Genomic DNA, 23,496 nt, shown 5'->3' with positions numbered 1-23,496 from the left:
TGACAAGATTTGTGGAATTATGTTGTGAGCTACAGTCAGTTGAATGTTTCTTCAATGTGAAAAGCGAGTCATGAAAAGATAAAGATAAACAACACAATAGGAAGGAATATAAGAGAATTCTGTTGTAAATGTGACATTGTGGTAAAGCCCCCCTCGCTCTTGCACACTTTTATTATTCTTCACAAACCCAGGAACAAACAAAATAAAACGTTTAAACAAAACCCTTCTAAATACTACAAACAAAACAACAACCAAGCTTCAGCTATCTTGTGTATTATTTCTCTTCCTCTTTTTCTCAGTCCCACTGTTTTGGCATGCACCTTCACTGAACTATCTCTCCAAACAAACATTTCCATCTTTGTTTACAGTGTGTGGCCAGGGATTAATTGTGCAATGGTGGCCATCTTGGCCCTAGACTGTTCCTCCATAGATGAGCCAAGATGGCTATCAGCCTCTGCTTTGTCACAGATATATCATTGTAATAATTTTAAGGGGTTAGTCACCCTTTTACTTTCTACAGAAGTCTTTTATTCTGTAGGTGGCCACACGTATCATGTGTTCTTTTTCCCCTGAATTTTGCATACCATGGATTTCAACAATGCCTTCTCTGTTCTCTTTATATACCTTGGTCTCAGAGAGCTGTACCTGTGCCAGCACAGCCTCACAGTGCTTTAAATAGAATGCTCTGCACCCTGTGTGGAATGTCAGTTTCTTATAGTAAAAGGTACAGTATAGGTGCCATCATACATAAGGCATGCTGAGTTATTGACAGGACTTTTTTGTCGAACTGGCATTGTGTCTTGCATTTCATCTGTAGTATTTTTATAGATCGTTTTACAGGTAGAAATTAGGTCACACCTTACAGAAAAGTCAGGACAAAACTACATGCTATCTGAAATAAACCTTAGTTGAACTAATAGGGACTCAGTCTGTCATAGCTCAAGGCCCCCGGGACTTTAGAGACCATATTTTCAAAGGGGTTATTTTTTTGAAAGAGGTAAAACCCCTGTTCATTATATTACATTATATTACACAGTAGAACTAAACAACTAAGTTATATATTTCAAGTCATCTTGTGCAGTCTCACTGTGTTTCCTTTCTCATTTTGTTATATAGATGTGATGTTTTTTTTCTCCTTTCAAAAAATAGGAGTTAAAGAATGGAGGAAATGCTTTGAGAATATGGTCCTAAACATCTTGACCGAGGAACCCACACCCAGTGAATTCACAGAAATGTGTTAGTGCAGGCAATAGAAACAACGATTACACATGTATGATAGAGCTGAAGGCAAAGTAATAAAGTGTATGAACACCGACACACCTATCAGTGTTCATGTAAATGACTTGGCCCATGGTCTGTAACATTGCTTTGTCAGGGTCGTTTGGGAGAGAATACTATAGTATTTGTGTCAATCCTATTTTTCAGTCAAACCTATTATCATTCCTGTTAATATCAATGCTTATTATCACCACATTGAAATGTCCCATACAGAATATAACAGTGGGGAGAGTTTCCTGATAATATCACTTGTAAAAGCATACAGCATGAAATAAGTACTTTAAATTGCTCTACTGTACTGAAATATTATGAGACATTATGTATGTTTTTTTTTTTTTTTACAGTTTATATGTTTTAAATTTTTGCAATATATTATACACATACAGTATAGAAGACTGTACTGAGTGGAAATAAATATTATTAATGAGCACTGCTTCAATCATTGCAATACCCAGGTCTATATTTTCAAGTTCCATAGTAAAACATGTCAGAAGTGATATAAGGCTACTGTAATTATTATTATTATTATTATTATTATTATTTATTATTATTATTATTATTATTTTTTTTGTCTCATTAAACTGTTTCAACATATTGACAATTGATTATTTTTATTATAATTTCCAGCAATGACCAGTCCTGGAGTAGCTGGTTTGCTGGGTTTTCGTCAGATGGTAGTACTGGTTTAGGGGACTGGTTGGTGCTGGTTGAATAGCAGGTTAAGTTGGACAGAAAAAACAAAAACAAAACAAAAACAAAAACAGATCCTTTACAAATCCCTTTGGGACTTCTTTGGGACTTTAAGATCTCTGTGCCATTTAACATTTCTCCCAATTCCCAACTACAGTAGTACCTGGTCACCAGCTAACCAGCTAAAATTCCAAACATTAAGTCTGCAATATACCTGTACCTACACAACGCATGCTTTGCAAGCTGCATAGAGACAGGCACAAACGCGCATCAAGGGCGGAAGACCTGTTTTTCTTGCCTTTGGGGATCAGGCAGGGTTGTAGCTTTGGCTGGTTGGAGCGGGTTGCGTCACTAACCTGCAAGGCAGCTTGGGGGCGGTGCTGCGCCTTTGCTCAGTGACAATCGCACAGACTGCAACAGCACGGCGAGGGTGTGTGCATTATACCTGGCTTTTCACTCTGCTTGCATCGAGTGCATTCTTTCACGCATTAATAGGGTTGGATCCCGTTCATTTAGGGAAGCGAAAAAGGGATTTGCTCCTACGAATTTCATGATCATTTCGGCGTCGGTGGATATTCTGTGGGAATCTGTCTGGATTATAGGTAAGGTTGCCAGACCGGGAATATGAAATTGACAAATGCAGGCTCCTAGAAACAGCAGATTTCAGAATGGTGTTTGGCCTGCTACCGCCTTAACGAAACAAGCACCTTGCCTTTTCAGAGTGAAAGGGAAACGTTAGCCTGAATCGGTTATGGTTTGCTGTCAATGGATTTTCTGGTAGACAAGAAAAAACAAGCAAGGTTAAGAATGCCTTTGCAGAGTAAAGCAGTGGGATAAACTGCAAGCACGCAGTGATTTCTCCCCGGTTTGGACATTAATCACTGCATTACTGGTCGATGAGTATTGATATGTATGTGTAGGTGTGTGAATTATCTACAAATTGGGATTGAGATATGTATTTGAGAAATATATATTTGAGTTTGAGCTACATTCTTTCGAATGAGACGGTTGCGTTTCACAACAATAGGTTATGATGTGTCGCGGGGTCTCGACTGCAGGTACCAGCTGGTCTGTCTGCTTACATATTTCTCCAGATATTTCTCCCCAGTGAATTGACAGTTGTCTTTAGGGACAGTGTGGTTTAATTCAGCAATGCCCATCTATAAAACCATTTCCAATAACGGTATATAATTGGTTTTTACGCCACAATTTAATGAAAAACATTTTTATAACGAGGGTTGCTTTCGGGCTTGTATTTTCTTAATATTCTGATAATAATGTTTCATATTAAAATCACTGTTTTTCATTTCCGTTATTAATTAGGGAGTGAAGCGTACGCTATCTTTTTAATTGCTAGGATTTTAGGCCCGTTTTACTAAAACTGTAATTGTAAGAACTCTGTGTTGGAATTACCAGGTGATGATACAATAATGGTGTACATTATTTACCCTATTTATTATGCAACATTTGTTAGATTTATTATATTATCAGTACACTCACTGAAGCAAATGGATGTTACTCTGGTTGAAATTAAATTGCTGTAGACTATAGAGACGGATGTGGTAGACATGTTTTAACACGCATAAATAATGTACAGCGACACCAATTCTGGTGGCATTGCCACTGAATTTTAAGATGATTTAATTCTGATGACTTCTGTTGAATTATTATTATATTATAAGAATGTACCTTTAATCCCCCCTGATTTCAATGTAATCTCATAATTATTAATCTGGAAACCTAGTAATTATTGCCCCAGATTTTTATTTTTACTTCAGGGTTTTCTTTGCATTACGCATTTAAACACAAAAAACTTTAGAAACTACAAAAAAATGAAGTAGAGGCCTAACCATCATTTACATGTTAATGTCAGTATGCATAAACAGGCCCTACAGTAAATCAGATGAACACTGTCACTGTCACAGGGGAGTGTCATATGAATAACAATATTTCTGTGGTCCTTTTGGAATTATAGTGCACATAAAGATAAATTCAAGGCTTAAGGACAGATTGCTAATTTAATATTCATACATTGAAAAAGAGGATATAGTATTGCATTGAACTTGGAGACACATTCTGTCTCACTTGGTGTGCATTTTCATTTGCTAATGAGTTTTGCTACTTTGTCAGAGGCTATGTGCTGTAGGGGGCCAACTTCCTGGGTTTAAATCCAACACGACTCAAAGTGAAATGCCATTGCAATCTCATTTTAGCCCCCAAAGGCCATTAGTCAGCATCATCAAACCACCCCACAGTTTGGTTCAGTTTGGAATGATCTGGCTCAAGCAGTCTGCCGGGGAGAGGCCCAGGACTGAATGCCGGGAGGTGCGCGTGCTGAATCATGAAGGGAAGCTCATTTTATTCCAGCCAGTGCCATTATCTTTCATGAGATTTAAATTCATTTTAAGAATGCATAGGAAATAATGTATGAATTTGGGTCTTTTAGCGAAATTATGTGTAGCGAAGCTGTTTAGGTTTTTCGGGAGGGGTAGTTCCTTATTCATCAAGTCTTGGAAATTGTAGTGTGAACAGACACATGACATGTGTCAATACTGAGAAGATGCCCTAGTGGTGCCTGAAGGCAGAGTCTACATATTGATATTGCTTTTAAACTGTAGTATATAGCTGGTGTGTTTGCCCAGATTGGATGCTACATTCCACTCCAGAGATGACAGTATTACAGTGACTGTAAAACATCTTGGGGATATGTTTGAATTGAAATTGAAATCAAGATTTCCAGCTTTTTTCTTTAATAAATAAATAAATAAATAAATAATACTGTATTGTGTTTCTTCCTGGTTCTTAATCACTTTCTGCTTTAGACATTCATTTAGTTTTTTGGCTAAACAGGTTGTATTTTTGTAAGCACGTAAAGATAGCTGCCTGCAGTTGTTTTTGGTCAATGTTACTTTCAGACTGCAAGTTAATTATCCAGAAAATTCAGTTAACCAGATGGCTTGCGCACCCCATTACTCTGGATACATGACTTTGTTTCTTGCTTGATAAAGTACAATCTTTAACAGTTCTAAAGAGAGGACCGCTATTGATGTTGCAGACGGGTGATAAAAAGGATTTTAAAGTCTCCATTACTCCTTTAAACTTCTCCTCTAACATGTCATTTGTTTTGTAATCCTTGATAGTTACTTTCTGACTTGCATGAGTCAAAATCAGAAGTTTTCAAAATGTATTTGTATTTTTTTTGTTAAACCCAACATATTCCTTTGGGACTTCTATTGACCTATTTGGGGCAAATTAGCTGCCCATCACGCAAATATCAGTAACTTATTGATAACTGATACCAATAAATTAAGCATAGAGTACAGTAGGGAGATGGACACTGAAGGAAAAAGGTCAAGCATTTAGACTCGGGCACAGGCAAGACAATCATTTCACTACAATTGTGATTTCCTGTATTTTATTTCTAATTCAGAGATCAATATGTCTTGCTGTGGGCCTCTTGTAGTCTTAATGTTATCTACCAGATGTGATTGCGTCAGTTCCTAGGAAACAGTTTTTTTCAGGAAAGTGAGTTTTTGATGCAGTAATCTTTGGTCTTTTTAAGGATTGAACAGATATTTGATGCAGAAGTGCTCCTCGCCTCATGATCTGACTTCACTCTGTAAAGAGCAAGGGTACAGTATGCTCAATCTCCATTTTCCATTAGTGCCTGAACAAATATTTGATTATTCTAACAAACACTGCGTGGTACTGTATTAGAAAGGTATCGTGCAAAGGAGACCATTGCAAATCTAAAATAACGAACCCACATTCTACTGTACTGAAGAGTGTTCCTCTCCTTTCTATAGCAGGTGCCGGGTATATTTTGTACTGTATTGTGGTACGGATTATACTTCTGTTTTCTAGCCAATTCATAATGAAAGAATATTTGAATATATCCGTTTACATTTTGAAAGAATATTCAAACATGAAAAACCCATGTTTGTCCCAGCACTAAATTCCTATTCCTAAATTCCTATTCCTATTCCCAGTGTCTATTTATATAGTATTCTAAAAAGAAAACAAAATGTAATGGCATGTGACCTGCAGGGCTAGCCTCCATTGGTCAGCATCTCCCTTAGCTCTGTGTGTGCGTGTGCGTGTGCGTGTGCGTGTGCGTGTGTGGGGGGGTGGGGGGGATAGAGCATGGCAGTACATTGTTGGTAAGGGGTCATCCTTCAAATAAGATGTAAAACAGAAGTTTCTCAGGGGAATTGACCAAGATGCTTGGACACGTTCTTCAGGAACCTGCATTTCTTCAAGGTCTGTTAGGACTCTTCAAGGCCAGAAACGTTACTGTAAATATGTACAGTATGAGCAAACCAAGGACAGTTGCTTTGTGATAAGTTCATATTCAATAGGATATGCCTGGAATGCAAGTGCATCTGCAGGACATTGAGCTTTATATTTAGTGTGTGTATTGATAACCACAGTTTACTCACTGTAGTGTTTGTGTAATCTGAAACTTCATCCTTACTGTATGACCTAAATTCTGCAGAAAACAAGATCTGGGACATTTGACTGTAAAAATGTGTAGCTGTGCTGAGTATTAGAACCAACACTGTCTATAGCCATGCTGAGTATTAGAACCAACACTGTCTATAGCCGTGCTGAGTATTAGAACTAACACTGTTTGAAATGTATTCCTGTATATGTTCACATATGTGGCAATGTGGCAGGGTGAAAGCTTTGTCGCGGCATGGGTGGGTATACAATATGTGTGGGGAATATTGGTGACCGGGAGGGAGATAAAATCATCCCTGCTAAAACATGTGGTTGGAGCCAGAAATTGAATAAGTGGTAAGATGATTAATTAATACTACAGCCACAGGTGTATTAATAGGATGACCCCGGGTGTTTGTTTTGGAGTTGATGTTGGTGTCAGGGTATGTGGTATGTGTTTTCGTGTTTTGTGCTGTTCCGTCTTGTTGACATGGTTTGTATAGCCTTTTATTGTGGTCCTTGTGCCATTTTGTTCATGTGTCTTTAGTGTTTTGTTTATTTATTTGATTATTAAAAATAAACATGCGCTTTACTGCAGCTCTTGTGTGTCTGAGTCCCCCTTCCTGGTCTAAACTCCATTGCCAGTGACGCTGTCCTGTCACAACATAACAGAATTTCTAAATGACTTTGTCAAAACAGTGTGTAATTGAAATAACAACGGCAATCAGTAACACTGTACAGTGTTTCTCTCCTTTCATGAATTGGTCATTTTATTTACTTTAAACGTGTGAGTTAACTGGAGTTTACTGCTTATGAAGGAGAATCCCAATGTCAGACATCCCTTGAAGCTGTGCCAGGACCCCGCTAAGTCTTCCCTGAACACCCCTTGCTATTCAGCTGAGCGCTTCTCTTAAGAAGTAGTACTGTAGCTGTGATGTGGCTTAATGTCCATCGGGGTCTTGGCTGACACTAATTTCACTTGTGACCTGAGCCAGATTTTAATCCAGGACTTGAGTGGTTAATGGCAAAACAAAAGTATTAGTGAATTAACCTTCTGTTCCACCTAGACCCTCTGGAGACTCAGTACCTTTATTACACTAACTACTGCAGACATGCAAGCCAAATTACAGGGTTCAACTTGACCCACAATGTTAATAGATCCATAAATAGATGATTATTAGGTTTGGAATGACCTTGGGTTAAGATGATGGTTTTCAATGCACCTGTAGATCTTGTGGTGACTCATTGATAACACCGTGTAACAATTTTTTTTTGTTCCTGGGAAGTAAGTGTTATTTCCTAATTGCTTATGCCTCAAATGTATAGAAAATGGCTATTATTCCCCACGAACTTTGCTTTTGTGACCAGGACAGTGATATTTCAAAATATCACTATTTCCAATGGGAAAATGGGCAAATGTGTGTCTTTTCGTTCACATAAAGTCAGAAAAAAACAACATATGAATCCAAATTAACATGTATTTATACTAAAGTAATACAAAAATGACTACAAAAGAAGACTGTATTTACAGTATAATTGTAAATATCAAAAAACTACTCACTTCTAAATCTTTTGTAGTAATTTTTGTATTACTTTAGTATAAATACATGTTAATTTGGATTTGATGTTACATAGTGTAATAGATTATTGGGTTTGAATCTTTCTGATGTCTATACTGTAGGTCGTGATTAAAGGGCAGGTCTTAAGATGGTGCTCCTGAATTAGTGTTCTAAAACTGCCACTCAGTTTGACACATTTAGCCCAGGACTGTACAGCAAGGAAACGTGTCTTGGTGGTGCTTTTTAGGGGAGGTTTCCATAGCACCTGCCCGTTACAGTATTTTATCTGATTGTAGCTGGTACATTAGAAGTGTTTCGGAGAGAGATCATTCCTTATTGATTACCATCTCTGATTTCTTCAGAATAGAATGTAGGGATAGACAGCTGTGTGGCTGTGTGGTCCACTGATCAAAGAAACGGGCTTGTCACCAGGAGGTCCCTGGTTCAAATCCTAGCTCGGCCACTTACTCCTTGTGCTTCGTCTTTCGGGTGAGACGTTGTTGTAAGTGACTCTGTAGCTGATGCATCATTCACACACCCCAGTCTTGTATCTTGTAAAGCGCTTTGTGATTGTGGCCCACTATGAAAGTGCTATATAAAAATAAACATTATTATTATTATTACAGCTGCAGCAGTCTATAAAACTAGAATGACAAATAGAGTAATTTATTATGTCAGCAGTCCAATTTGCATAACTGAATCAGCAGTGGCTGAGTACCCCTGAGGTTACCTTTCATAATATTCTACCAGTCCTTGTCCTGTTTCTGCGAGTTCCTGCAGCTATATCTTTTGGTTTAAAAGTACATTCTCAAGCGCATTTTGGGTCGGCAAAAGGGCAGTTCAATCTGCTGAACAAGAAAGCAGTAGTTTAAAGAAAAGCAGGAAAATGTATATTTTGTTAACAGTTTTTAACATTATGTTCCTTAAGATAAACACAAACTGATAATGGAATTAATTTGAAGCAGAATAAAATGTGCTGGTATGTTAATGCAGTGGTTGCTTTGATTGGCTGAAAGGGCCTTCATAATGTCTTTTCTCTTTGTTTCGCAGGATGCTAAGAGTTTTGTAAGCAAAGCCCCCCAGGATGAGTGTGACATCATGGTTCCTGGTCAGCAGCTGTGGCACTCGGCACCGCCTCCCTCGAGAGATGATCTTCGTGGGCCGGGAGGACTGTGAACTCATGCTGCAGGTGAGTCATCATTATTGAGCCAGCTGGATGCTACTTTGGGAAAAAAACTATTCCTAACACATTTGTTATTTTGCAAAACGTTTCATTCTGCAGTTTTTAATGATGAAACCTCCTGAAGACAAATGGCACCCGTATCAAGCTGTAAAAATCTATAAGAAATGCACAGTAGCATTCACATTGATTTGTACATCTTAGTAAAGTCTACACCCATATCTAACACGTATATATTATCTAATGGCACAGTACAGTGTACATGCATTTAGATATGTCAGTCTCATTTAAGCAGAGCCTAAACATGCTGCAGTGGGTGACAAGTGTAAATTGTAGATTCACCAGGGTTCTAAGTGGGAGCTTTAGAATCGTGTTTTATTCCTTGCGCTGCAGGTTTGTTATCTGAGCTGCTGGTTGTGTAATTTATGTTGAGTTAAGGACTGGAATGTGTCACTTCAGTTCTTTTGGTGCTGAATCTCAAGACCTTAATAAGAGATAAAGAGAACAGCGGCAAGCTTTTTATCATTGTTTGCATATTGGAGAACATACTCAAATTAGGAGATGTTCTTTCAATTGTCATCTTGGTTACTTATTTATGTGTACAGATTTGTATTTCAAATTGTCACTGGCACAGTTGAGGGGAAAAGGATGCTTTTTCATCTACGTTTGTTTCTTTGAAAGCTTGCAAGTGGTTTTATACCAAACCATTCCCGGAAACACCCTTCTAGTTTGACACATAATATTCAATAAAACCCTTATCTTACTGGTTTGTTATAATTTAATGTAAAATAGTATGTGATATTCCACAATACCTTTTTAAATATATATTGTACTGTACTGTGACAAGGAGACATTGCACACGGCTGTTCATGAAATTGCATACTGAAGCTTCACTGTGGGGTAGTTCCCATTTGTGATTCTGTAATTACGCAATTATTTGTGTCTTCCCCCTAAATAATTTGTAATTTCTAAAGGTGAAGACAGCATTTGCTGTCAATTGATATATTTCTGGGACCCTTACATCTGTTCTAAAAGACTGTCTTTGTAAGCAACACAAAACCAACAGAGCTGGCATGAGCAGTTTGGTTGAATTTTTTTTTTTGTATGATACTAAACAGTAGAAATCACTGCTAGTATAGAGTCACTAGACAGCACATCCGTTCATTACCAGCAAATGAAAATAAAACTGGTTTTGCAAGTGATAAATACTGTACTATAGATAGTGTACCTCCAAAATATTTCATTTTTACATGGGAGGGAGAGGAAGCTGTTTTAAAACGGTTTGTGTCTGGTTAGAAATTCAACCGTTTTGAAGCTTGTGAATACTGCGGATTTCATAGAGGTCCTACAAAAACAGCCTCAGCCTCAAAGTGTTTCCTTGTATAGCAGACAGACAGAATGTACTGTAAATTTGTCAACACAAGTCAATTATTCTGTGCTGCTTACAGCTTTAAGTGAAAATAAAATTACCATTATTATGGTAATTGCTGCGATAGAGATTGCATCTAGGTTTTCATTTTTTTAACTGAAAACACTAATATATATATATATATATATATATATATATATATATATATATATATATATATATATATATATATATATATATATATATATATATATATAATATGAAACTGCCTTTAAACACTTAAAGAACACTGGACTACTTATGTGCTCAAGTCCTCTTGTAATGCTGCAGTTGACTGAATTTTGTTGCAGCAGAGGTATATGTTAGCTTGGTGTACTCTGAAATTTCACTCTTTGCTACTGTTTGATTTTTGGTGGTTCTCAGGACTCCTCAACAACCACAGTAATTCCAGATTGCACAGAAAATGTAATAAACAAACACTGGAAAGCAAAATCCCTAATCAGTCCTCCTTTGATAAGGAACACAGATTCTAAATAGAAATATTTTGTTCAAATTCGTAACAAGGGGTCACAGTAACAGCAAGCCACGGTAACCGCTTCATCCAGAATGCTTTAGAGATGTGGTAGTCTCAATTTTCAAGGTGCTCAATAGACATCATTGCTGGTTGCTACAGGCAACACCAGATGTCATCTTTGGTGGGGGAGGGGCAATGGTAGGCTTGCTATTAATGCCGGTGTCTCTTTCTGCACTAAGGATAATCATTCCTTGTTGAATTGTTAGAATGGGTTTTTGCATGCTGAAGCTGGACATTAGGCACTGCGGTACTTTGGAAGACTCTCAGAATTATAATACAGGCTGTTGCATTCTGTGGTGCAAGGGGACAGTGTTTTCACTACAACGGCTTAACAAGAGTCTTTAATTTGGCATTGATGTTTATTTACTGCAGCACTTGTGGTTTAGACCTAGAATGATATTTCCTTTCTCCTGTGATTTTTCTTTTCTAAGGCTGTGCTTATATATATTCAACCCTTCTTTAGACTACTGTCAGCCTCGCCCCATTCTAATAATAAGTGACCTCTTTGTTCTGGCCTACTGTAAGGTTGCATAGGTGCATCCTTGCATCGTAAAAAGTAACCTTCCATGTCAACATATTTCTGCTTTGTCTGAGCATTGGTTTACAATGAAAATGTTTTATTTATTAATTAGGGAATATGTAATGGCCCAGCAGAAAAAAATTACAGAGCCATGCATGACATCAAAGAGGTTATGGCCTGATGAGTACAGAAATTCAATATTTCAGTTGTGCCACAGCATGTTAGATTTACACAATGTAACGGTAATGTAGTTTTAGTAGAGTGCACTGTGGGTACAAAATGTTTTTCGCATTTCCAGGAAGACGTGCTCAAACATACCCAGGCCCTCCAACAGATTCCTTTACGCACTGGGATTAGTCTGGTTGCTCTTCCATGGGTTCCAGAGCTTCTAACACTTCTGAACTGCTATCTGGAGAATGACAGGTGTCAATACTGCACAGACCCACCATCCTTCACTCAGCCAGTCCCTCTTACGGGTATAAGGTCATTTTTGTGCAAAACTAAATGTCATCTGTCAGTTGGAAGCTACTTGCGCCATCATTTTTCCTCAGAGACAAACGCCAGCTCCCTACCTGTTGGACAGTGCTGGAATATGCACTATTAAGGAGGACTGTGCCACTTCCTGTCTTTAACTGAAATTTGGAGGTGCAAACTGTAGAGCTATTCAATGAGGAGGGGTCTGAGTAGAAATAGTCTTGTTGTGAAACACTGCTGTGCAAAAATCATAGACGTTGTGTTTATCTACTCTGATGCATTATGTGCTCCGGCAATTTACTCCATTAGTGTTTTCTACTATTATAACAACCTTGACTGGCACAAAGAAGGTAAAACATTGAGTGAAATAGCTCGCATCTCTTGATTTTCAAGGTGTGGTATCCAAAGCATAATCAACAAGTACAGAGAAGCATCATCTGTAATTGACAAACCCAGGACTGGAAGACCCAAAAAGCAGCCTTTGTGAAATGATTATTAAAACGGATGCAGAAATCCTCTGATGTGTAAAGTAATTATGAAGCATTTCAGCTGGACTTCACAAGTGTCCTAATCACTTTCTCATTTCTCTTTGAAGTATCAGTCATGAGAGCTTTTAAGTACATAATGGCTAGAAGAAGTGGTTTCTTAGCAACTGGTTACTGTTGATTTATGTTTAGAATATATGTTGTGAGAATTACAGTTTCTGCACTTGTTTCAGTATATTTACTTGCAGACCATGTGAATGAACAACGCAAATAAGGGGGAATTTAAATGTTTTTTTATTTTTTATTTTTAAGTAAAGCTGCAGTGTCCCACAATCCTTTTCAGTATTTTGGTGTTTACAACATGCTGTCTCAGTTTAGTCTTCTTGTGCACTCTGTTAGATTTATTTGTTTACATTCCCAAAGTTAGATTTAGTTGAAACTTGTTTACCAAATAGAAAACCCAAACAGTTACATATTTGCACTTGCAGTAAAAGGTTGTGAATGTCAGGACTTCATACCCCATGCGGGGTGTACATATTTTTTGTTTTTTTTATTTTTGTGTAATGAAGGTGACTTTTTGACATAAACAGGCCTATTCATTTTTTAAAACTTTGTTCATAATATGCAGTTTCTTTTTAACATGCATAAAAGTGCTAAGAAGACTTTTAAAACAATTTCTTATCAAATATTAGACAGCATTATAACTACTCTACATTTCTTGTATATAAAATGTATTTTGCTTAATTTTATATTTTAAATTTGGGTTACATTTTAAATATATAAAAAAACAAACAAACAACAAACCAACAGGTCTAAAATACCATCATTAATTTAACCAATGTATATATTTTTATTCTCTGCAAAAACAATAAAAAATGATTAAATGCTAATGCGTCTGCTGCACAGCCTCCCATTTCGGCATGACAGAGTTCAGATTAATGATGTATGTATTAGTTGGCATGTTTATAAAGAAACCAGCGGGGCTTACCAGCAGAAACATACTGTAGGCATCAGAAAAGGACGATTCCACACGTAAAAGGGTTATTTAGATGTGGGAGTGGCCCAGTGACATCATCGAGGTGTGCCCTAACTGAGCGTGAGTCATCTTCCATTCATATTGTTCATACCGATCCTGTTCGTTATAGTGGAAAGGATTAGATTAGCTCTTGAGATGGTGGGAAAAATGTGTTGCATGATCCTGAATGGAAACTGAAAATAAAACTTTTCAGTAGATGCTAGAAAGAAATGGTGCACCATGTACTGTAAATGTACAGTAGGCACAGGAAACATTGCTAATGACTCCTTCTGTAAATGCTTTCATTTAGTACATCAACTGTAGGTAAAAACTTGCTTTTAAAAGCACATGAAGGGGTTGAGTTTATTGTACTAGAAATCGTATATGCTCTGCATAAACACTGAAATGTTAGGAAGTTACTAATGGGACAGTTATATTGTTTAATAACTTTTCTGTATTCTATGCTTTTTGCTAGGTCTCATTTTCTATCTTGCATTCATTCAGATCCAATAACCGAATCGCACTGTTCCTAATTAAGCTGCAGTGCCAAGCAGATGCAATACTTGATTAAAAAGTTATCAGAATGAATCTGTATTAATTTAGTTTTAAACATGAACGGTCATGGTGTATCCTTTGTACGCGAGTGACCTGCAGAATCAGGACCAAATACTGTACAAAGCCGATTCACAGATGCTCAGTGTTGAGACATTAATATTAAGTCTCATGAAAGAAATACAGATACAGTATTTATTGACAATTTCGATCACGACCATATTTTGCAGTGAATGTAAAATGCTCCTGTGCAGTTTGTCTTTACTCAACATTACTAAAAGAATGTCGTTTATAAAATTAGACAACATTTTTTGCCCTACAGTTGTATGTTTTAATTGTAGCCTAGAAATCACCATACTTTTCACAATTGTTTTTTACTTGCAAGTGGAAATATAAAAACTAGACTACTTTGACTATGCAATAATAGTTCAGACCTCTGAGTCTTTAAACTCAGATCAAGCCTATAAGATACATATTCCTACAGAGTAAAAGCTCCTACATTTGATAACAATTTTGATGAAGATAAAATATACATTTTATCTAAAGTTTCTATAGCTTGAGTTATCTCAGTTCTGATGCTTCACGAAAATGGACATCTAAGTATATGATCAAATGATCCAGTACTATACAGAGGGTACCATGCTTCTGTGGGCTGTGCATCCGAAATTCTACAACATGTACAAGTATTGCATACATTCCTGGTTAAATGCATTTGAAATGGGAGGAAATCTAAGGTTGGTAAGCTGAGTGGTCTGCTTGAGTTAGACAGAGAATTAACCATATTTTGTGTTCAGGATCTAAAAACTGTTTGGGGCTATGTAATATATGCATTTATTATAAGTAGCAAATTCACAGTTGTTAAGCTGCTAATATCATATCCTTTCACTTTACTCTTGAAATACAGTTACATCAACAAGGTAATTGTTTGTGTTGTCAATAGGAATTAACCTGTGTGAGTTAAAGTCTGTACTATGTATACTGCTGCACATAAAGCGGCATTCACTTGCATTTGCTGTGTGTAAAAGACAGCTCTAACAGGTTGTCCATGTCCAACAGAGACAGCAACTGACCTTGCAATATATGCCCGCTTCTCCTTTGTTATGCCAACTAGTCCAATGCTGCTACAGCTTCAAGAGCTTATCAAGAATTCCCTTTGGTCAGTTTGAGAAATAAACTTTGTTTTCCCTGCAACAGCTGACCCTGCTTTAGTACAAAACTCACGCTACATTATTGTTTTTCATTGATATCGGTACTCTTAAATTACAGTGCCTGCTTCTTTGGCTGAATTGAAATTATCAGCCCATCATCTAACTGGGGAGTCTGCTGCGCACTTAAATCATCCTTAAACTCTTGATGATATACAATGTAACTACATCTATTATATCTGGGATGCAAGATGCAACGGATGAAAAAAGGTGTATTTTTATTTTTTTGTTTGTTGTTTTAAATTTCATAAATGCAACTGTTGATTTTAATCAAAATGTTTACACAACCGTACTCGCACACGTTTAGTCACCATCAAGAAACTGGGGTTCTCGTATTCTGCTCGTCTCACAACAGTACCTCTCTCCACTTGCAAGCATTTGTATTTGATCAAATTGTTGCTATTCTTCTCGCACTTCTTCTTTTAATATACAGACCGACATTATTTTGCATTCATAAATATTGACACATGCTTTTAAAGAGATGAGGCAGCATTTTTGTGCCTAACCCACTGGAAAAAACTGTTGTCAGAACTTTTTTGTTGTCGCATTCTGGAGCCCTGCATCATAATTTCTCATTTCTCTGTGATTCAGTGGTACAGACAGATTGGTACATTACGATGGTGTGATTGAGGGAGCAATGTGGTTGAGGAATTATACCAGTTGCAAGCCACTACTGGTCTAGAGAACACTAAGATAGGGCTGGCAGAGTCCGGTAAAGGCAGATTTAGTGAAAGTAATAATAATAACTCTGTATTGGAGAACCAGAACCATTCAAAAGATTGCAAACAATGGTCCCAGTGCAATTTGTAGGGGAGTGTATAGCCCAAGCAACTTGTTTGTAATTTAATGAATTGAATATAACCTTCATACTAAAATAACACCAGCATTAAATGTGTTAAACGTTCTACATGGGAGAGGCATTTCAGGGTGGATTGAAACTAGATGATGAACTTTTGATCTGTAAGCCTGAAGCTTAAAGTGCTTGCCTTTGATCAGTCAAGTGCAGCAATTAAACATGCCTGCCATTTTTGTAAGGATAAAAAAAAAATTGGAACTGGACAAGAATAGTATGAGTCTCTCTACAGTACTTGAGGGAAGATGGGTAGCATTGCAGTTAACACTTTTTCTATACACTCAAATATTCATTCATAAAACTAAGAAACTAGTTGATTTGATCATCCTATACCCAGCTGGGATAAGCCGCACAAGGATTATATTGTCTAAATTTTACAGCACTGGGGAATCGCCCTAGATGACATCACCTGTTATTAGGGGAAACCTGGGATAGGTGGTTGGAGCAATCCAGGTTGATTCCCCAGTGCTGAAAATGTGCGCCATTGGAACCTAGCTGTTGTTTATCCCGACCATGTTTTGGCTGATACCTTCAACACCAGTTTTACTAGTTTGTCCAAGGTAGTTTTGTGATGATGTACGGAATGGTGTCTATGTTTCTGTGGATCTCTGCTGATGGAATTACTGTCCCATCTGGCAAAGAAAGTCTCCCTGCACTATGTAACACAATTTTTGTTCCTGGGTAGTAAGTGTTATTTCCTAATTGCTTATGCCTCAAAAGTATAGAACATGGCTATTATTCCCCACAAACTTTGCTTTTGTGACCAGGACAGTGATATTTCAAAATATCACTATTTCCAATGGGAAAACGGGCAAATGTGTGCCTTGTCGTTCACATAAAGTCAGAAAAAAACAACATATCAATCCAAATTAACATGTATTTATACTAAAGTAATACAAAAATGACTACAATAGAAGTGAGTAGTTTTTTGAGATTTACGATTATACTGTAAAAAAGTTTTGTTACACGGTGTAATAATTGGAGATATCTTGCCTCCAGCTCTGGCCAAGACCTCTGGTAATGATCATGCATCGGCATCTCACATGGAGGAGTTGTCTTGTATTGTTGTCAGAATAGAGTAAATCTGGAGTAAGATCAGTACAATTGAATAAGACCTCTCCCTTTTAAGAAGCACTTACCAAAATGAAAAGCGCAGTCGCAATACCCGAGTTGCTCATTTTATGCTCGAAGTATAGCGTGATGGGTATTGAGACTATCAAAGGCCATGTTACATCAATGAAAATGCAAACAATGTCAAAACAGTGATCAATGTCAGAAGGCACGCACAGTACTGTAGTTGGACAGCACTCTCTGTGTGATATATTTACTGTGTTCCTCCTGATTTGTGAATAGTGTCAATTTTAAGACAAATACATTGTCTCTGCAGTATTGTTGTATCTTCCATATTTTGTTGTTTAGCTTTAGATGCCTGGATAAATAAACAAATAAATGACTGCACATCATTAACTGTGTATTTGCCCCAGCAATGCTGCTGCTGCTGTTCAGTATTTAATCAAGGCAGTCTGGATGTGGGCACAGCAGTTGACTCATTACTGTGTTCTTGTATTTGCAGTCCCGCAGTGTCGACAAGCAGCATGCGGTAATCAACTATGACTTGGCCACAGATGAGCATCTTGTGAAGGACCTGGGAAGCCTGAATGGGGTAAGCAATGCAAAAAAGACCCGCAGCTGAGCCCCCTGAGCCCCTGACACACAAAGCACTTTACTCAGGGGCTCAGGGACTCATAAATCTTTTTTTTTAATGATTGATTTATTTTAATTCCTAGCAGTTTTTAAACAGTAGTGTTATGAATTAATATGTTCACAAATAAAATATTAAAAAACATTAGTAAATCATGTATTTGATAAAGCAGCTACTAGTTGACCTATTTGGATCATTTTACATATATATATATATATATATATATATATATATATATTCTAGAATATAGTATAATATATATATATAATATAATATATATATATATGATTTTGACTGTCAAACTCTTCTACCCAGATTACCTAATATTCTCAATGCAATGCTTTCTTTAATTTATTTGTGTTGTGTACTTTGACCGCCCACTATAAAAGTAATAAACCTCTTGTTTAAGTGGTAACCTTCCTTTACCAAAAATACTACCACATTTGTGTACTGTAAAAGACTGTGATTCAAAATACAGTACTACTGTTGTATTGAAGTTTATATAGAAATAAACATTACAATGGCTTCCGTGACTTAGATAAATGAGCTGATCTGCAGTCATGATGGTGATACCATTCAGATAACCGTGTGTGACGGAGGAGGAGCGATTTACATAAAGCTGATCCATCAGGACCCCCTGTGATTCATGGCCAGTGCTTGAGTAGCAGCTTCACTCGAGTTCCCCCATTGTCTTCAGTGAATGGACTACACAATGAATTATAATCATGTAATCTGCTATGCAGATATGTTGTGTGATGTGTGATAATGCTGCTGGTAAAATACCCATGATGGATTCAGCCCTAGCAGGTGCTATTGAAACATTGCTAGATAAAGGACACTGTTAAAGACGACTTGTTAAATGTGTCGATTTATTTTTAGTTCTACTATTGAAATACTGCTAAACTAAACATGAGAGAAGGCACTCGGACAAAAAAAAAAGGTTTATCTGATATTGTAATACGGTAATCTACCATATTACTTTTCAGAGAACAATTCTCGGGTATCGCTTACAAAAATGTAGTAGAAATTACTACCTTACTAGCAACATTGTATCTGTAGCCGTATTGTATCTCTTTATCTCTGACTATGATATTGTAGTATTTATTATAAATCATATATGAGAAGTCAACAAATCATCATTAAGTAAGATAGTACTGTACTTCCATACAACCAGAAGTTTGCAGCATTTTTGAAAAAGTAACTATTTTTTGTTGTTACTAATATATATATATATATTCTCTTTTTTTTTTCCCCTCCACCAGACCTTTGTGAACGATTTAAGAATTCCAGACCAGACCTACATAACCCTAAAACTGAACGATGTGATACGGTTTGGATATGATATCCTTTTCATGGAAGATATTTGTATAAAGTTGGAACATGCAGTGCAGTTCAGTTGTTCTATCAAAGTGAAAGAAACAAGAAGGGTTGTAGCACTGTACTACTGCAGTCTCCTGTATCACGGTTTTGTTAGGTGGGAAACATGTTCTTGAATTGTTAACTGCTAAGGGAAGAGCTGTTCGGTTGATCTAAACTGTGGCAGATTTACTGTGAATACAGCATTTAAACAGGGTCCTCCATGCATATTTTTTACCCATGATAGTTTGTTTTCATAACTGTGGTACATAACGTAGATCCTAAGAACATTATTTATGTCCACCACTGTTCTGATAAACTGAAATGACCGTCCACTGCTTAAAATCAAACCATATGCTGTTGCTGACATTCTTAATTTGTGTTTGCCCTAACGAATAGCTTACAGTTTTACATATGTGAAACTACTTGAATACACTTGACTGAAAACTGTCACTTATCCTTATCAAAGTTGTTTTGTTATTTGTTACTTTTTAAACTTGAATCCTGCGTTTAAATCTTTATTTAATCACAGTTCATAGAGTTTTGAAGAACAAAGTATTCACATCACAATCTGCTTACTACTGTGACTAGAATAGGCCTTTCACTGGGTATTGTGGTTACTGTGCAGTGTTGCTGTTTATATTCAATTAAGAATCTTACCAACGTGCTGAACTGTTAATGTAACTTTCTGTCTCTGTGTTGCAGACATGCTTAGACAAGAAATCTGGAACAGAACAAGGTCTGCTGTTCGAAGCACATACAGTAGCCAGGGACTGTCTGTCTATGCATACGTAATTGTAATATTCACTCTGGTATTTGAAAAGGCACTCCTCTAAATATGTTAAATTGCTATACTGAGGTGTTACAAGCTGTATGCTTGAAGCTTAAGCAGTAGCGTGGGCCTTGGTCTGACCCTCTGTGAGTGTTCTACAGTGTGTCAGCAGTAGAATATACTGTAGGTGAGGTTCCTCCTATCTGAGCTCAGCTGGGAATATGTCCTCCTATTTGTGTGTTTTTTGTTTTTTTGTTTGTTTTTTTACTGTCATCTCATTTAGTCTTGGCCGTCAGACTCACGTTTATGTCTGTGATAAAATACATAAAATAATCCTGAAGAAACACTTAGTTATTGGCACAAAAATGTTGAGTAAAAAAAAAAAAAAACATTTGACTCTCAAAATGAACTTTTTCGTTGGTATCTGTGCTAAAATATAACAGAGCAAGTACATTCTAAGGCTATTATTGCTAAGCACAGTTGTGTTCTTGGGAGAACACAAATAGTGCCAGATTATCCTGTAATATGGCAGGTTCTTCCTAGACTCCATGTTAAGGCTGAGTGCTCCGAGTACAGTGGAAGAGCACACCTTCAGTCTCGTCCACTGACCACGTCTCATGCGGTAATGTCAGAAACTGTAGCGCTCCAGAGATAATTTTAATACTATTTTATAAATGTATTATTTTGTAAAGAACAAGGCTTTCTTGCTGCATAGTATCTCTCCACTATTTCTAGTCAGACTGGAGTTTCTTCAAACTGTGCTGCAACTGGTAGCCAGGCAACAGACACAAGAACACAGAACAATTACATTGCAGTCTATTTTTATGATTTTAAATAGATTCTAAGTCTTAATGAATAGTGGGTAGCAGTTAACTACATCCAACTAGAATAACATGGTTTACTCCATATTAAGTTTAAGTGATAATGGAATTGCTGTGGAGGGTTATAAGGCAATAGTGGAACTCCAATAAAGCGTTACTTGAATGAGGGAGTGCCATTATTACAGAAGAACATGCTGTGCCACTATCAGTATTTCATAGTTTATTTATTTACTTGTGTTTGTCTGAAATAATTATTGTAGTCCAATGAAATAGCTCACTTTTTGAGAGTAGGGCTCTAGTTCCCATGGGAAGCATTTTGATCAGGAAATGGTGAAAAGTTGTTTTAAAAGCTGCATTTATTTTGACAACCTACCATTTAAAGAATATTTTGTTGAAGCTTTCTTCTTCCCAGAATACCTTCCCTGTTCAAAACCAGTATTTTCATACATCGCTTTCCAATGTGCAGCAGTAGGATTGTGATGGTGGTGTTAGCTGTTGTCCCATGGCACTGCTGTGTAATCAGCTTTAAAAGCCCACAATCTTGATTACTTGAACCAAACCAGAGCATTGTTTTGTGTAGATCACTTTTCTATTTCCACCATTGCTGTAATTATAATGCATCTGCAGTACAAAGATTATCTTACTCCTTCCAATATGGCCTAGATCCGTCAATTTTAAAAAGGAATACTGTGTCTTATTGTTGAAATTACAGGAACATTTCTAAACATTTTCCCCTGTGCCCACGGGAGTGCCAGAGCACAGCTAGAACGTGAAAGAGTGTGAGCTTGAGCTGAACAAAATAAGTCAGAAACGCTGCATTGCTGTTTAGACTGGTCGGGTGCAGGTTAATTCTATCGCAGATGAATGAGGTATGTCAGGTGCAGACCACTATAAAAGCTGTGCAGCCCTTTTTACTGTGCAGCTGTTGTTCATACTTTTAAATACAGACTGCATTCGCAAAAAACTAATCTAAATCAGAAGCCCTTTTCCTATCAGTGCTTCATAATAATATGCATGCATTGTGAAGACCATTAATGTACATCTGGTAGTCTTTGGAAGGGTGTCTTATTGTTACCCCAGATCACACATGTCTGATATGCTTTATAATGAAAAATACAATCGCTGCTTAATTAAATATTAGCCATAATGCTCAGTGGTAATTGTTGGTTCTATGACCATTAAATATTAATGAATACTGTCTCAATAATGGATGTTGTTACCTGAAGCACTCCTCTAGGCAAGACCAGATTGACTCTTAGTTTGCCATTTATTGACATAACAATAGGGAAATAACTGGGTAAACAAGAGTCCTATATCTGGCTTTGATTTCTGCAGAGGCTAGCATTGGCCACAATATGACATGGAATATACTGTATTGGTTTGTGAGAAAATATGTGAGTTCCTTACAGCTGGGCAATACAATTACTTAAAGTATTCTTATGGAAGTGGGTGGAAGAATAAAAGACATGGTTATGTGTTGCATACCTAAAAAGAAAGGAGTCACTCAAAGTAAAGTGTGTTCCGTCACTGTCTTTCCATTACACTATGTAACACAATTTTTGTTCCTGGGTAGTAAGTGTTATTTCCTAATTGCTTATGCCTCAAAAGTATAGAAAATGTCTATTATTCCCCACAAACTTTGCTTTTGTGACCAGGACAGTGATATTTCAAAATATCACTATTTCCAATGGGAAAATGGGCAAATCTTTTCGTTCACATAAAGTCAGAAAAAAACAACATATGAATCCAAATGAACATGTATTTATACTAAAGTAATACAAAAATGACTACAAAAGATTTAGAAGTGAGTAGTTTTTTGATATTTACGATTATACTGTAACTACTATTTTGAAATATCACTGTCCCGGTCACAAAAGCAAAGTTTGCGGGGAATAATAGCCATTTTCTATACTTTTGAGGCATAAGCAATTAGGAAATAACACTTACTACCCAGGAACAAAAAAAAAAAAAAAAAAAAATTGTTACACGGTGTTATCATTAGACATGCAGAATCCTGTCAACCTTATCATACCCAGTAACTGCACCTGTTCTTTTTCCATGATTGCTAGAGTTCATCCAAGCTTCTGTTTAATTAAACATACGGAAGACCAGAGGTCTTGGCTTGTAGCGTTAGATTCAGTAAAATCACAAGGGCTTGCCAGACTAGTCTGCTATATCCAGAAGATTTTTTTTTCTATTTTTTTTTTTTTTATATATTTTATTTTAATTCATGTTTCCCTTAACGCAAATGTTTACATGCACATGTTTATTTGCTGGAAAGGAGTCAACACAGAGTTCCTGAAGAGGCGTTAAGGGTTGGTATTCTGTTTCCAATGATACATGTGTGTTTGTTTGTTTTTTTTTTTACTCCCCTGCCTTCTAATCTGGTCTTTATGGGGATTAATGGTCTGCTTTGATTCTTGCTCTGAAACCGCTTACATGCTTCTAAAACAGAGCAAATGAAATTACCTTTAGTGCTGTCTCGCAGCTCTCCCCTCCTCCCCACATCAGCTGTAACCTGTCATGGGTAAGACTTTAAGCCAGATCTCTCAATATGTGCCAGGAGTGAAACTAGGGTGACAAAACAGCAAGTGACCAAATGCTCACTGTCTGTACATAGTGCTTTAGATGGTAGTTACATGCGTTTAGAC

At 37.0% G+C, this 23,496-nt stretch overlaps 1 protein-coding gene across 2 annotated transcripts in view; it reads left to right on the top strand.

Moving 5' to 3' along the window:
* The first annotated feature begins 2,396 nt into the window (after window positions 1-2,396).
* LOC121324398 (centrosomal protein of 170 kDa protein B-like) overlaps window positions 2,397-23,496 on the top strand; it is a 51,154-nt gene continuing 30,054 nt past the window's right edge. For both annotated transcript variants that reach the window (XM_041266227.1, XM_041266226.1), the window contains exons 1-5: window positions 2,397-2,570; window positions 9,018-9,156; window positions 17,768-17,857; window positions 19,159-19,237; window positions 23,102-23,160. In XM_041266227.1, the coding sequence (XP_041122161.1) occupies window positions 9,052-9,156; window positions 17,768-17,857; window positions 19,159-19,237; window positions 23,102-23,160 (333 nt within the window). In that variant the 5' untranslated portion in view covers window positions 2,397-2,570; window positions 9,018-9,051. The remainder of the gene's footprint in view (window positions 2,571-9,017; window positions 9,157-17,767; window positions 17,858-19,158; window positions 19,238-23,101; window positions 23,161-23,496) is intronic.

This window comes from Polyodon spathula, chromosome 12 (assembly GCF_017654505.1).
Source record: "Polyodon spathula isolate WHYD16114869_AA chromosome 12, ASM1765450v1, whole genome shotgun sequence".
NCBI classification, from domain to species: Eukaryota; Metazoa; Chordata; class Actinopteri; order Acipenseriformes; family Polyodontidae; genus Polyodon; species Polyodon spathula.
Note: the sequence above shows the minus strand (reverse complement) of the source record. Positions and strands in the feature narration are given on the sequence as shown.